At 41.4% G+C, this 15,657-nt stretch overlaps 1 protein-coding gene across 1 annotated transcript in view; it reads right to left on the bottom strand.

The window, feature by feature from the left end:
* SQLE (squalene epoxidase) overlaps positions 1 to 11,534 on the bottom strand; it is a 24,009-nt gene extending 12,475 nt beyond the window's left edge. Inside the window, exons 1-4 of the mRNA XM_007943403.2 lie at positions 11,244 to 11,534; positions 7,544 to 7,784; positions 2,648 to 2,828; positions 837 to 933 (exon numbers count right to left, since the gene is read on the bottom strand). Coding sequence (XP_007941594.1) covers positions 837 to 933; positions 2,648 to 2,828; positions 7,544 to 7,784; positions 11,244 to 11,534 — 810 coding nt within the window. The remainder of the gene's footprint in view (positions 1 to 836; positions 934 to 2,647; positions 2,829 to 7,543; positions 7,785 to 11,243) is intronic.
* Positions 11,535 to 15,657: the final 4,123 nt, after the last annotated feature.

The raw sequence follows: 15,657 nt of genomic DNA on the forward strand, positions 1-15,657 counted from the left end.
CTAAGCTCTCTTCTGAGTTCCAGACACATTAAATGATATTCTACACATCTACACATCTGTATAAATGCTGCTTCATAAGTTTTGAGTGTAGGCTAGGACATAGGTAGTATAGTAACTAAACCATGAGTTAGGACAGAGTATTAGATCTTTGTTGCCTTTAAGAATATCATGTAGAACATACTGTTTTGAATGACATAGAAATGTGGAGAATATTCCTTTGACTAAATAGATTATGTGGTGGGATTTAGTAGCTACAGTTGTAACTAGTGAGTAAGTCCATGTATGTAATTCGGGAGTTTAAGTTTTTAGTTAGGAAAATTTCTGTCCCCATTCTTCCTAAGAACCTAGTCTGACAGGACTGGCTTCTTGTCTTGATTGTTTATTTATATTTCCCTCTTGCCTTTAAACATTATCTGAGAAAGTTTTAAACATAAGAACCCTCATGTGATTGACATGGCCTTAAGTGTTGACAAAGCAAGTGAAGCAGTAATTACCTTGGAGACTTTTGATATTCATGAAAGTAGAATACTTTTCATTACATAAAAACATAAAACATAAAAGTTGCCATTTAAACCACTTTCAGTAGTATAATCCAATGGCATTACTCACACTCACAATGCGCTGCAACTATTACCACTGTTCTAAAATGTTCTTATCATCCCAGAAAACTCTCATCTCCATTTTTAATAATGTTAGTATTTTGAGGTTATCTAAAGAGCTAATCTGTCCAAATGATGAATAATGAACTGCTGAGCTTACTTTTTTACAAGGGTAGGAGAAAAAGTAGAAAACAAAACAAAATCTCTTTGGAAGAGATGATACTTGATAAATCTTACCTTGATTTCTCCCGTTTCTTTATCCCTGTACTGAACTCCTATTACTGCATCATCTTCCTCTAGTAACTGGAGTACAACACCTTCAATAAACTTTACACTAAAGGATAAATAAAAAAATAGATTCTGTCACAGCATACCTGAACAATTTAAAGGAGATATGACAAGATCTTGCTCCTTATTTAGTTGACCTATGTGTTACATACAATTTTGCAAAATTACTAAGATTAACAAAAACATATTGTTTCAACATTTAAAATATAATTATCCTAATGATATTCTACTCCTGTATAATTGCAATTAAAATCAATTTATTCAAACAGGACAAAGACCATTCACCAAGGAAAAAATGCAAATGTCCCTAAAACATTTGGAAAAATTTACTACTTCACTACTAATGACAAAACCCATAACTACCACCATGCCTAGCAATTTGGCAAACTTTAAAACAAAATAAGGACTCAGTTTGGCAAGAGTATAGGAAAAAAGGGGATTATCTTTCAATTATCATAGAGAAAAACTTATAAAATTCTGAATAATCATGAAAACAGTACTATTTTTCCCAGGCATGTAATTCTCACAACAACTGCTTTGGGAAGACTTATTATTCCCATTTTTCAGAGAAGAACACAAGGTAACTTGCTAAAGGGTTCTAAGACTTGTAAACAACATACACTACTATAGTATTTACTGTTCTTCAATCAGCGTGGGAGGCTGTTCTACTTGCAGAGATTGTGTCAACTCTGGCTATTAGGATGCTCAATGCTTCAATGCAGTATTATTTTACTAATAGTCAAAAAGTAGAAACAGTGTGAAGTCTAACAAAAAAAACTGTATTTCAATAAATAAATTATAGTTCATCCATAGCAGGAAATGCCAGGAAGCTATAAAAATCATGCTAAAAAAAAACACTATATGGTCATCTACTTGTATGTATACATATGTGTACACAAAAAAGGTTTGGAATGACAAGGGGCAAAAACATTAATGGTTTTAAAATTATGTGTGGCTCGTATTTTCTAATATAGCAAGCAACAATGAATACATATTACTAACATTAACAAAAATTATTTTAAAAAATAAATGAGATTTTTATCTGAATTGAATAAAAAATAAATATACATGGAGAAATTTTACATACCCATACACATTCATAACAGAAAGGAAAAAAATAAAGTTTATTCACTAAATTATTAATAGTAGTTATTTCTAGTCAGAAGAATCATGGGATAATTATTATGATCTTTATATGTTGGTTTATTTTTCAGTTTTTATGTAATGAAAAGTATTCTACTTTCATGAATATCAAAAGTCTCCAAGGTAATTACTGCTTCACTTGCTTTGTCAACACTTAAGGCCATGTCAATCACATGAGGGTTCTTATGTTTAAAACTTTCTCAGATAATGTTTAAAGGCAAGAGGGAAATATAAATAAACAATCAAGACAAGAAGCCAGTCCTGTCAGACTAGGTTCTTAGGAAGAATGGGGACAGAAATTTTCCTAACTAAAAACTTAAACTCCCGAATTACATACATGGACTTACTCACTAGTTACAACTGTAGCTACTAAATCCCACCACATAATCTATTTAGTCAAAGGAATATTCTCCACATTTCTATGTCATTCAAAACAGTATGTTCTACATGATATTCTTAAAGGCAACAAAGATCTAATACTCTGTCCTAACTCATGGTTTAGTTACTATACTACCTATGTCCTAGCCTACACTCAAAACTTATGAAGCAGCATTTATACAGACACCAGAGTTAAATGTGTTAACTTATGTAACATACAGTTGGAGCTGTGGTCTTACTTGGGTTCTGCCATAGCTGCCTTCCGGAGACTCATGATGAATCTTCCATGATGGAAAGCTCTTCCACTCAGCACTTGATTGTTTTCTGACAGAGGGAAAGGAATCTTAACCTGTGATTTGGTTTCCTGATCATGTATTATGTAGCCATCCACAACCTGGGCATCAAGGCCTCCCACTGTATCTGCAAATAAATTCAGTTCAAAAACATCAATTATGTTTATATGTCCAGAATTATGCTAGCCACCAAGAAGGACACAAAGGCATAAAAAAATGAGTCCCTGTAAAGTTATAATACCACCTGGAAAACTGGGCAGTAACCATTCAGAAATCTTAATGCTCTGGAGAACAATGGCAGTCTTAGCAAATCTGTAACATGACTTAAGGATAACCACACATGAAACTATTTCAGGTCTGTAATTCCACATTAACTCAAAAAGTTAAGAAAATGCAATGTGAAATAAAATAAGCCACAATCCTATACTGAGTATACCTGTTCTGTCCATAACAACATAGTAGCAGTTGGTCTTTCACACCATTTTTCAAAATATGTGTGGCACTGGCACAATAACCAGAAAAAGAATGAAACTTCTCAAAAAGAAAAAAAAGTGATACATAAAGACTGGGAGCCTGGTAGCGTGGTGCCTAAAGCACTTGACTGCTAACCAGAAGGCTGGCGGTTCAAATCCACCAGCCACTCCTCAGAAGGTTGGGCAATCTACTTCCATAGAGATACCACCTCAGAAACCTAAGGAGGGTCGCTATGAGTCAGAAACGACTCAACGGCAGCAAGTTTGGTTTTAGTTTCTCTCTCTCTCTTATACCTAGTAACATCTCATACATCAGCAAGTCCTTCTAGCTCTTCTAAAATGTGACCACTTTCTACACCTCTACTTCAGTTACCATATTCCAAGCTCCTAATAGGTCTCCCTGCTTCTGACCCTGCCACTTTATCTCTATTCCACACAATAAGAGAATACTTTTAAACCATACTTTTAAAACGCAAGTCAATTCCATATATAGGGTTGGCAGACAATGGTTCTACAAGTGTATTTTTGTATGTTCTGTAAGAATTCTCAGGTTATGGTAGAGCTGATAGGGGACAAGGTTGTAGTCACTTCTTGGCCACAGCCAGCTACCCAGAGGGAGCAAGTACTTGGACCTGTGGGCTCGGGACCATAGTCACAGGGGACATCAAGCTCAATTGGCATAACATACCACACAAAAACATTGTTCCACATACTACTTTGGTTAAGTGGTGACTAGGATCTTAAAAGCTTGCAAGCGGCCATCTAGATGCAATGATGGTCTCTCCTCGTCCAGAGCCAAGAGGAATGAAGAAAAACAAAGATACATGGAAACAATTAGTCCAAGCAACTGGTACACCATGTGATCCTCAGCCTATACAACTGAGACCAGAAGAGCTAGATGGTGCCCAGCCACCACTGTCAACCACTCAGAGGGGGATCTATGATATAGTGGGAGAACAATATGGAACAACACTCAAAATCATGGGAAAAAAAAAAAAAGGGACCAGGTTTCCTGGTCTGATAGAGCCTGGTGGAACCCCTGAGACTATAGCCCCTAGCTCCCCTTCAGGTCTGGAATTGAACCCACTCCTGTGGCTTCCAGCCAAACAAAAGACAGGCATATGAGCTGAAATTTCACATTAGGTTGATACACTCCTTGGAGAGAACAATCATGGCAGAATAGAAAGGCTGTGTATGCACAGGGAGACAGCTCCAGAGGCAGGAATGCAGGGGAGGGAAGGACACAGGGAAGAGGTAACTATGGGGAGAAGGTGGGAGGGGAGTTGTTGCACTGTGGGAAATTGCAGTCAATGTCATGAGACAAAGTATATGTGAGCTGGTGTATGGAAAGTGAATTTGCTCTGTAAATTTTCAGCCAAGTCACAATTCAAAAAATAAAATTAAAAAAAAAAATATATATATATATATATATATATAAAATTTTATTTATATATATATATATGCAAGTTAGTTTTATAACTCTTCTTAAATCATCCAGTGGCTTCCCCCTTTGGCATAAAAGCCAATTTTTACAGTGGGCTACAAAGTCCTATGGAATTCAGTCTTCATTAGCTACTTGACCTCTTCTCTTCACTGTTCTCCCTCTCAATCACACCGCGCTAGTCGATGTTATTCTCCCCTCTCATTCTTCAAACCAAGCAGGCTCGCTTCTCCCACAGGGCTTCCTCTCTAGATGTTCTCTCAGCCTGGAATTCTTTCTTCAGATCCCCTAGGGGTTGCTCCCTCACTCCCTACACTTATTTCCTCAAATGCCATTTTCTCATTGAGGACTCCCCCAACCACTTTATTTAAAATTACATCACTCTACTTCCTACCTTTTTCTGATTTTTCTCTAAAGCTGTTTTCACTAACAAACATGCTCTAAATTTTGTTTACTTAGTACCTTTTATCACCCCTCACACACTCGAAGACGTGTTCCACGAAGGCTAGAATTGTCATCTGTTTTGTTCACTACCCTAGTGTGGTGATGAAGTTTGTGTGTCAACTTGGCTGGGCCTGGTTGAGTGGCTGGGCAGCTGAATGCAGTTATTCCCCATGGTGAGATTGGTAATTAACTCTATAGTGGAATCTACTGAAGCAGCTAAGTAGCTGCTTTGGGTACGTGATCTGCTTCCCATATATAAGAAACAGCTTTGGGAATGGTTTCTAGCTTATAACACACTTGAACCCTGCATGTAGCCATGTCATTTGTTCAACAGTCTACCATGCTCTGGCGACCTTGGGACTTTCAATGTACTTGAATTAATGGCCTGCCATGTGGTTTGATATCATTGGGTTGTGCCTTTTTACTTATCAACCTTGGGCTTGTCAGCCTCAGCAGCCAGCAGCTGTCTGAGTGAAGAAATGCCTCTAGCTCCAGTGGGCTGGGTGCAGGAGGCAGAGCTGAAGCCCAAGGCTGAGGGGTTTTCACCCAGCCCCTAGAGCCTGGCACTTTGAACTCAGACTTCTAGACTCCTGAACTGTAAGAGAATAAACTCCTGTTTGTTCAAGCCATCCCATTTGTGGCATATTCTTATTAGAGCAGCAGTACGTAACCAGAACACCTAGCTTCAGCATCTAGAACTGTACCTACCATTTGTTTAATGCTTAATGACTATGTTAAATAAATGAATGAATTTCACACTTTTGGTCACCTCCTCTCTCATCATCAGTTTCCTCCTCTCTACTGTATCATCCCCATACAACTGAGCTCTAGTATCAAAATATACCTTTTCTGTCCTCCCAGCCCCATCTCACTCCTGCCCTGTTTATACTGACTACCAAAAAAACCTCAAGAGCATCGCAGTCTCTAGTGTCAAAAGTTTTACCTCCCATTTACTTCTATTGCTGCCACAATTCCACTGCAGCACATCATCCATTAAGGTGTTTCAACCACCTCCAAACTGCCAAATCCAATGGTCATTTATCTAGACTCATCTTACCTAAACCTTCATTAGCCAATATATGACTAAGCTATCCTTCCCTTTTTCCATACACACCCGTTCTTTCCTACTGAAACATTCTCTTCTCTTGGATTAAGTAACACCAAATACCTCTGGCTTTCTTCTACCATTATTCTAGCTCCTTCTGAGTCTCTTTTGCAGGCTTTTCTTCTTCTACCCAACCTTTAAATATCAGAGTTTCCCAGGACTTGCCTTATTCTCCTTACATTCTTCTCTTAGTTGGTCTCAATTGTTATGACTTTTAAATACCAGAAACATGCTGACATCTACACTTATAACTCCAACCAGCCTAAATCACTTCTCTGAGCTCTAAATTCATATATTCAACTTATCTCCACTTGGATGTTTCAATAGAGTCCCCCAAAATTTCCTCCTACATCTGCTCCTCTTCTGGTCTTATCAGCAAATGTGCCAACATTTACCAGTTGGCTCAAGCCAAAAATCTAGGAATCATCTTTCATATCACCTTCTTTCTCATCTCTCACATCCAAGCCTTCTAAATCATGCCATTTCTGCCTGTTAATTTTATCACAACTCTGTACACTTCTCTTTATATCCTCAGCTACATTGCTAGTCCAAACCCTTATCTGTCATTTGGACTTAACAATGAGCCTCCATTGGAATCCCTGCATCTACTCTTGCTACTACTACTGGCACAATCTTCCATTTACTCTCCACACTATATTCACACAGTTTTTTTAAATAGCATTCCTCAGTACCCACTACAAAACCTCACACAAAATAAGCAGTGAATAAATATTTCTGAAATGCACAGGTGCTTAAAAAAACTGACTGAATGGGTAAATGATGAAAGTTCTAGGTAATAACACTTATTACAAGAACAGGCACATAAGAAGCAATCTACAAATGGTTTTGTTGTTGTTGTTGTTATGTGCCGTCGAGTCAGCCCCGACTCATAGCGACCCCTCCTTGGGTTTCCGAGGCAGTATCACTATGGAAGTAGGATTGCCCAACCTTCCTTCCGAGGAGTGGCTGGTGGGTTTGAACCGCCAGCCTTCTGGTTAGCAGTCAAGTGCTTTAGCCACTATGCTACCAGAGCTCCTGTAAAATGGTAGTTCCCTTCAACTTTCACTGCATTTCATGTCCTCACTCTAGAAGCTTCCCAAATCCTTTATTTTGACCATTACAATATTTATCCACTCCATTGTAATAGCTCATTAAATGTACTTCATGTCTCCTTAAACAACTAAATGGTATGGGTTTTTTTGTTTTGCTTTTCGCTCTTATTTTCATGGATATTCATTGGTAATTTTGAAAAACTGGAAAATTCATTGATGACTGGTATTGGAGAACAGTTACTTTTTGTAAGTGGAATAATTTTTTACCAGTCATAAGATACTGTAAAGTGTTTGCTTATAGTACATAACTCTTCAATATGAACCTACCTTCAAGACCAAGGTCTTTAAGGACACAATAGCCACCTGGCTGCAGAAATTCTCCAACTATCCTGTCAGGCTCTTTTAAATCTCTCTCAATTACTGTCACCTTTCTTCCATCTCTGGAAAGCACTGATGCCATAGCAGAGCCAAGTACACCAGATCCCACAATGATAATTTCTGGATCATTTTGAGAAGTTATTGCTGCTCCTATTAAGGTAGTTTCTGAAATATTTGTTCCTTTTTGATGCTAGTTAAAGGAAAAAAAAAGTGAATTATGTTTACACATTTGTTACCCTTAAGTCATACTATTAATATATAGACACAGTGGAATTTAGCATCTTGGAAAAAAGTTAGAATTTAAATATCACAAAACAAAGGAATTTTTACTTTTTAAATCCAAGTATTATATACAAATCAATGATGTCAAAATACTGTTTAAATAAAAAATGTATACTATCTCAATGACACTATTTCTTTTCCAAACATACCAAGAAACCAAAACCAAACGCACTACCGTCAAGTCAGATCCAACTCATAGCGACCCCTCCTTGGGTTTCCGAGGTAATATCCCTGCGGAGCTCTGGTAGCATAGTGCCTAAGGCACTTGACTGCTCACCAGAAGGCTGGCGGTTCAAACCCACCAGCCACTCCTCGTAAGGAAGGTTGGGCAATCCTACTTCCGTAGTGATACTGCCTCGGAAACCCAATGAGGGGTCGCTATGAGTCGGGGCCGACTCGATGGCAAACAACAACAATCCCTGCGGAAGTAGATTACCCAACCTTCTTTCTGAGGAGTGGCTGGTGGGTTTGAACTGCCAGCCTCCGGTTATCAGTCAAGTGCCTTAGGCACTATGCCACCAGAGCTTCTTTTCCAAATATAGTATTTAAAAAATGCTGTCAAGAGATACTTGGAAATCCACACCAGGTGAAATATGATAAATGGTTATAAGGGGCTTCAGAGACTTACAGGGAAAATTCTATCCTCAATTACTCAATTCTTCAAATATATACTGAACATCTACCAGATGCCAATCACTCGTAAGAAACTTCTGCTTTGATTTCAAGCTGCAAATAGGCAGCACCTTTCGGGTACTTCTGCTATTCACCTTCGTTTTCTCCTTCTGGAGTTTCATTTCTAAAAGCTACCTTAATCTAAAATCACTTTTATTTAACAAAAAAAAGTTTCAAACCATGGCTATTGGTAATTAAAAACCAAAAAACAAACTCACGGCCATGGAGTAGATTCCAACTCACAGCAACTCCTTTTAGGTTTCCAAGGTGCTATCAGAGCTCCTTTACTGGTCAGTTAGTTTAGAATAATTCAATTCAATAAAATTCAAGAATAACAAAATTAATTCAAATTGTCCCCTTGGGATTTACAACTTTAGTTCTAAACATTTAAAAACATACTTATTTATTCCTTCCTTTTTCTCCCTCCTGGTACTCAGAGGGTAACTTTGGTGGTATAGTGCCTAAGGCATTTGACTGTTAACCAGAAGGACTGTTAACCCTCAGAAGGAAGATTGGGCTATCTACTTCTGTAGAGATACCCCCTCTGAAACCCAAGGAGGGGTCACTATGAGTCAGATCCGACTCGATAGCTCCAAGTTTGGTGTTTGGTTTAGTACTCAGAAAGTGCGGTCAAACAGTAAAAAAAAAAAAAAAACCTCACTGAAACAAGGATAAATATTAAACCCCATCAATGTTTGGTCTAACAGCAAAACTTAACTCTGATTATAAGAAGATGGAAAAATTCCTGCTTTGAGATCTATGCTCATCAAGAATAATAATGCCTGTTTTGGTGGGGTTATTTTTTGCCTAAATGAACAATTCAATCTTGTAATTTAAGTATTTATTCTTAGTGAGTGGATTCACAAATGTGAACACTTTAGATACAGAATTGCAAGGAACCAACTTCCTGAATTCTCTGACCTGAATGAATAAGACAAATGTCACTGAATGGGCTTAATAAAAAAAAAAAACAAACTCAGGGATAAAGGAAGGAGATTATCCCCTCAGACCCTTTAGAACTTTGATTCTCTTGTGATTCTAAAATCTGTCACATGGGGTCACTAGGTCCAAACTGACTCCACAGCACCCAACAACACTACACCCAGCCTTCTTTTACCTTTATAATGGACGGAGACCTTGTCTGTTCCATTTTTCATAAACTCTCTTAGAGAAGGACCTTTCTGTCACTTACCAAGCAGAGAACACAAGAGTCTATTCTTTCCAACAGACTGATCAGAGCAGACTTTATTTAAATTATTATTCTGGGAGCAAGTCAAGCCCCTTCTGTCAACTTAGGCAATTTTGATTAATTTTCTTCCTAAGTTACCTATTAAACACACACACACATTCTGAAATGGAACCTTTGGAGGCAGTTAAGTCTTTCAGTAGAGGAATCCTAATGGGAACTTAGGACTCGATAGATCAGAGTCTAACAACTCCCTGGTTAGGAAATGAGAATAAAGCCTGAGCATTCAAAAAGTGGAACCAATACTGACTGCTAGTGTCCCAATTTTCCTATCCCAAAATTTCTCTGCACAGCATGATAGCAGTGACAACCTGCCAAACACCTGGCCATGCTTGGTGATCCTGAGGGATGTTATCTCAGACAATAATAAAAAAGATTTCAATTGTGAATTAAGGATTCCCTTTGCTTCCTTTCCTACTCCTCCAATCCGTAACCACCATGCCACTAAACTCATTTTGTGCTACTCAAAAGCTTCCTAACAGATATGTGCTGTTTAGTCTATAGATACATACGACCTTTAGACTAATGCTAATAGCTACCATTTATTAAGTACTTATGGACTAGGGATTTTGCAAACATTAAATCATTTCATTTCCTAACTACCTATAAGATTGGGCTGGTGCCCATGTAAGAAGAGGTGAAGTGATTCTTAAAGACATAAAGCAGTTTGCCCAAGGTCTCACCATAAATACAGAACCCTCAAAGGGTGTATTACTTTGAAAACCACTCACCCTAACCCCAAGCCCTAACCTCATCCCTCACTTGGCCTGAACTCCCTGCCCTTTATTTATTAGTATACCCCTACAATCCATTCTCCACACAGAAACTAGAATGATCTTTAAAAATAATACAAATCCCAATCACAGGTACCTGAAGGCCTGGCCTTTGACTCAGCACCATCATCTCATCACAGGGTGACCCAGTGACATGGGGAAGAAGAGCTGCTCACCCACAGCTCTGAACTGGTGAGCACTCTGACTCTGCTTTCAATTTGGTCTGTAACTTTCCCCAGCCAGTTCTCACTTCAGCCGTGGACTGACCTGTCCCCCACTTCCTTCTTCTCAGGTCCAAATACAATCCTTCCTCAAGGATTTAAAATGAATTTTTTGTTTTTTATATTTTATCATATTCATTCTGTCCTCCTTCCAAATGAAATCCTCACATTTCATTTTACCTTTCATATTCAATATTCCACCTTCATCTGAGGTGCAACCGACTCTCAACAACACACACTTTCAGTGACTCCCAAGGATGTAGCCAAGGAAGTGCCAAGAGCATAACCCTTTTAAAAAAAAAATCTAAATGAGAAATGTACACCGAGTATCTAAGCTAACACCTTTCGCTCTTTTAATGGGGGAGCGGGGTTAAGTAAATTGAGGGGCCCGATCCCAATTTTAAAACGGGTAGCAGCGATCCAGCATCCACTCGTCCACCCCGACTCCAACCTACCCTCCTGGACCGCAGCTGCTCTTTCTTTTCGGATCCAGAGGGGGCCTTGGCCCAGAAGACGCCCACGTAGGGCAAGGCGGACAGAACATCCGAGAAGGCGGCGCCGCGGGCCCGGCTCTGCTGCCGGCCCAGGAGGCCCCCGCTCCGGTAGCGACAGCGGTAGGAGAGCACCAGGCCCAGCGACAGGAAGAGCAGCCCGCACAGCAAGAGCTCCCTGTTGGCCAAGGTGATGAAGTCCCCGCACTTCTTATAGAAGTAGGTGAAAGTGGCAATGCCCAGAAAGGTCCACATGGCTCAAGGCTTCCTGGCGGCACCGGGAACTGGGGCGCTGCTTTCTTTCCCTGGAGGGTCTTGGTCATTCGCGGTTCTCCCCAAAAGAAGGGACCAAAAGGGGCATGGAGTAGCGGCCAAACTCCTGGAAACACAGGCACGGATGACAACTGAAATTTAAGATAATTTTTAAAAGCACAGAAAGTCAGTATAAAAGCACCCTGGTGGCGACGGGAGTTGGAGCAGGCTCAGACACCGGGATCGACCACACGCCGGCTCCGCATCAGACACCCGCCTCCTTCAGGGAATCGATTCCGCCCTTTTCCGAGGGGTGTCCTCCGGCTGACTGCTGCTGCCGTTTTTTATGTCTGTTCGTCGGGCGGTAAAACCTTTCTTTTCTATGCCCGGCAGCAGGTGCCCTTGCGGAAGGGACCAGCGGAATTCGTAAAGAAATAGCTAGGCGCCGCGAGAAAATCGGCCTCGCCCCTCAGACAGCGATCCCTCCCGCGGCGCTGAGAAGGCGCGAGGGAACGAGAGCCCCCGGCCAGCGACACTACCCGGCCCACCTGCACACAGGAAAAAGCCTGGATTCCTTCTCAAACAAAAGATGGCCTCGGAGTCAAGATTTCGGCTTCAAGAAGCCCGGCCACTCTCTCACTTCTTTCCCCGACTCCCCAGCCCCGAACCTTCCAAACCGGTTTTCTCGTGGCGGAAAGGCGTTCTCCACAGATCTCCACTCAGAGGACTGCAGCAGCAGCAGTTGCCAGCGGCCTCCTCACCATCATCCTTAGCGTGTGGCGGCGGCGGTAACAGCGTTCTCCCCAGAGGCGCTTGCGCTGTAACCAGAGTAACCGCACCCAACCCCACTCTCCCAATCGGACCCACTACGCCGGAGCAGCACTAGCGCTCTCGGCCCACGCGTAGGACCAGGGGGCGGGGCTCCAGGATGCCAGCCAGCCCCGCCCCGCCCCGCCCGCCAGCCCTGCCCCCAGCCACCGCTTCCAGCCAATGAGGGCGCGCACCGCGCGGTAGGCTGAGATGGCGCTATGCCTCGTTCGGCCAATCGCAGGCGGCAGACCCCGCGCAGCAACGTCCTCAGAGGCGCTAGGGCGATGTTGCGTGGTATGTGGGGTGGGGGCGTGGGACTAGGGAGTCTCCTGGCTGGTGGGACCTGGAAGAAGGTTAGGTCTGGCTCGGGGGCGTGGAGGTGGGCTGGGTCTGCGCGCGACTTGCCCTTGGCGGTCGGGTCATTCCACTGGTACCAGCCCCTGCACCTGGGGTCCTCAAAAGAGCCAAAATGGACCTCGTTCTGCCGAAACCCTCCCGAGAGATCCCCCGCCTAATGTCTGTGTCCATTCGTTCCGCGAGCATTTATTGAGCGCGTGCGACGTGCTGGCCCCCGAGACGTAGAGATGAATCAGATATAGATTTTCTGTGTTGTGCCTTGTGTAAGTGAAGGTGGTTAAAAGAACTCGGTGCAGGAGGAACGGACGAATCGGAAAGAACTTGTTTGCCAGACAAGAGATAATAGGTGCTGCGTTACTTCCTCACCCAAACTTGTCAGGCATCTACGCATCTATCATCGTGCTCAGGCTAAAGATACTCTGAAGAGAGTAGCCCCTATTTTCTCTAGGACAGGGGAAACAAGGAGGGGGAAGGGAAGGACGACAAAGAAGTACATATGTGTCATTAGTGCCCTGAGGAAGACAAGACACTGTGGAAACAGGAGGCAGTCCTATACTGCGCGGAGGGAGTCAGTCTCTGGAGGAGTTACATGAATTGTGTTCTAGACAAACATTCCGATAATTGTGCAAAAGTCTCCGGATGAGAGACAAGCCCTGTTAAAAAATAGTGAAACTCCTTTGGCGCCTTAAGTACACCCTGCCCATCAGAATATTTATTGCGACGGCACATAACAACAACAACACGACAGTGCTTTCACTCACTGTTTTACCACTCAACTGATGTCTTTAATTCTGATTCTGTCCTTTTTGTTTTTTCAAAGCTGGCACTTCTTCCAACAAGTCTCCTTTGACCCTTACCAAATCACAAAATAATTTATTCATGCTTTCTTGACCCATTCACTTAAGTGTAAGTCTTGAGGGAAGGATCTGTGATCATGGAGATCACCCATGTCACAGAGAACTGAAACTCTCACTCCGCTGAAGTAAAATCACAGGGATTGACTGAAGCCAAAATTAACACTGCAATGGCAGATCACTGAAGTGCAGGGGATGTCAAGGAAAAAATGCAAGTCACACAATTATAGCACTGAAAGGGGAAAATAAAATTATAGTATGATTGGTTTACAGTGATTAAGGTCAGTCCAAGGCAGGGCAAAGTAAAGCAGAATCTTTAATATTGGTTACATGAATACACTGATTGGCTAAAAGACATAATTTAAAAACAGGGTCAAGAGAGGGTTTCATGTCCATTACAAAGCAATAATATGGGTATTTTCAGGAATTATTCATTAACTATCACCTTCTTAAGAGTGTTAGATCTCTGGAGGAGAATGGAAACAAAGCATTTCCATGAACTACTACTATGCGAACTACTACTATGCTCAGAATGTCAGGAAACCAGAGGAGACAGAAATAAAAAGTCTACATGAAGCATTTACATTCTTTAGCCTAATCACAAAGAAATCCATTTCCTTAACAGTGTTAGGGGTTGGCTCCTAGCCAACAAAGGTAGAATCTGGGAAAAAGGCAACTTGGAGCTTCTAGGTGGCAAATGTAAAGTCTAGGTGAAAAATTACATTGACCTCCTAGAGTTAGTCCAGTCATTATACAAATGGGTCAGATGCCTTTTTTGATTTTATATCCCTTACCATTCCCTCCTTTTGATCAAGCATTTCAAAGAAATAAGGACTGTAATTGTTTTTAGTATTTCTTCCTTGTTTTGTTGTGTGTGTGTGTGTGTGGGTGTAAGCATTCAGCAAATATTTATTTTCTTCATTCCCTTATTCTATTACTTATTATAAAGTATAGGAGCTCTGGTAGCATAGTGCCTAAGGCACTTGACTGCTAACCAGAAGGCTGGCAGTTCAAAACCACCAGCCACTCCTTGGAAGGAAGGTTGGGCAATCTACTGTAGTGATGCTGCCTTGGAAACCCAAGGAGTTGCTATGAGTCAGATCCAACTCGATGGCAGTGACAGAGTGCATTTTTGGTTGTGCACACATTAGTTGCATCATACAAGGCACAAGTGAGTCAGGAAAAGCCTCCAGCCTGACCCATGGATTTGGGACTTCCCAGCCTCCACAACTGCATGAGCCATTCCCTTTAAATAAATCTTTCCCTCTGTATTTAGATACATAAGCCTCACTGGTTTTGTTCTCTAGAGAACCTAGTCTAAGACACATGGCTCTGTTTCTTCAAAAACAAAAATCTTTTCCTCAAGCCTGGAGCAAAGGCAGTGAGCCATGACACAAAATCAGCAACACACTGGAAAGTAATATTGAGACATAACTTTGTAATCATGACAAGAGCTAACACTTATAGACAGTGTTCTAAGTGTTTTTAAAATATTAAGCCATTTTGTCATAGCAACACGATGAGTCAGATACTGTTATCAGCCCTCTTCTCTAGACAAGCACCTGTTGCACAGAGAAGTGATCACACAGCTGGTGAGCACTGGACTCTGAATCCAAACCTGAGAAATCTGGCTCAGGAATCTTCTTGTTGTGTGCTGTCTAGTTGGTTCCAACTTGTAACAATTCTATAGGACAAAGCAGAATTGATCATAAGGTTTCCCAGGCTATAATCCGTTGTTTGTTTTTTAATTTTTATTGTGATTTTGGTGAGAGTTTACAGAGCAAATTCATCTTCCATACAGCAGTTCACATACACTTTGTCTCATGACATTGACTGTAATCTCCCACAATGCAACAGCTCTCCTCCCACTTCCCCTGTATAGCCCTCTTCCCTATGTCCTTCCCTCCTATGCACTCCTGCCCCCTGAGCTATCTCCCTGTGCATACACATCCCTTCTATTCTCCCATGATTGATCTCTCCAAGGAGTGTATCTACCTAATGTAAATGTTCAGCTCACATGCCTATCTTTTGTTTGGCTGGAAGCCAAGGAATGGGTTCAATTTCAGACCTGAAGGGCAGCTAGAGCCATAATCTCAGGGGTTCCA

Source organism: Orycteropus afer, unplaced genomic scaffold (assembly GCF_000298275.1).
Source record: "Orycteropus afer afer isolate SDZICR_OR568_19922 unplaced genomic scaffold, OryAfe1.0 scaffold00106, whole genome shotgun sequence".
NCBI classification, from domain to species: domain Eukaryota; kingdom Metazoa; phylum Chordata; class Mammalia; order Tubulidentata; family Orycteropodidae; genus Orycteropus; species Orycteropus afer.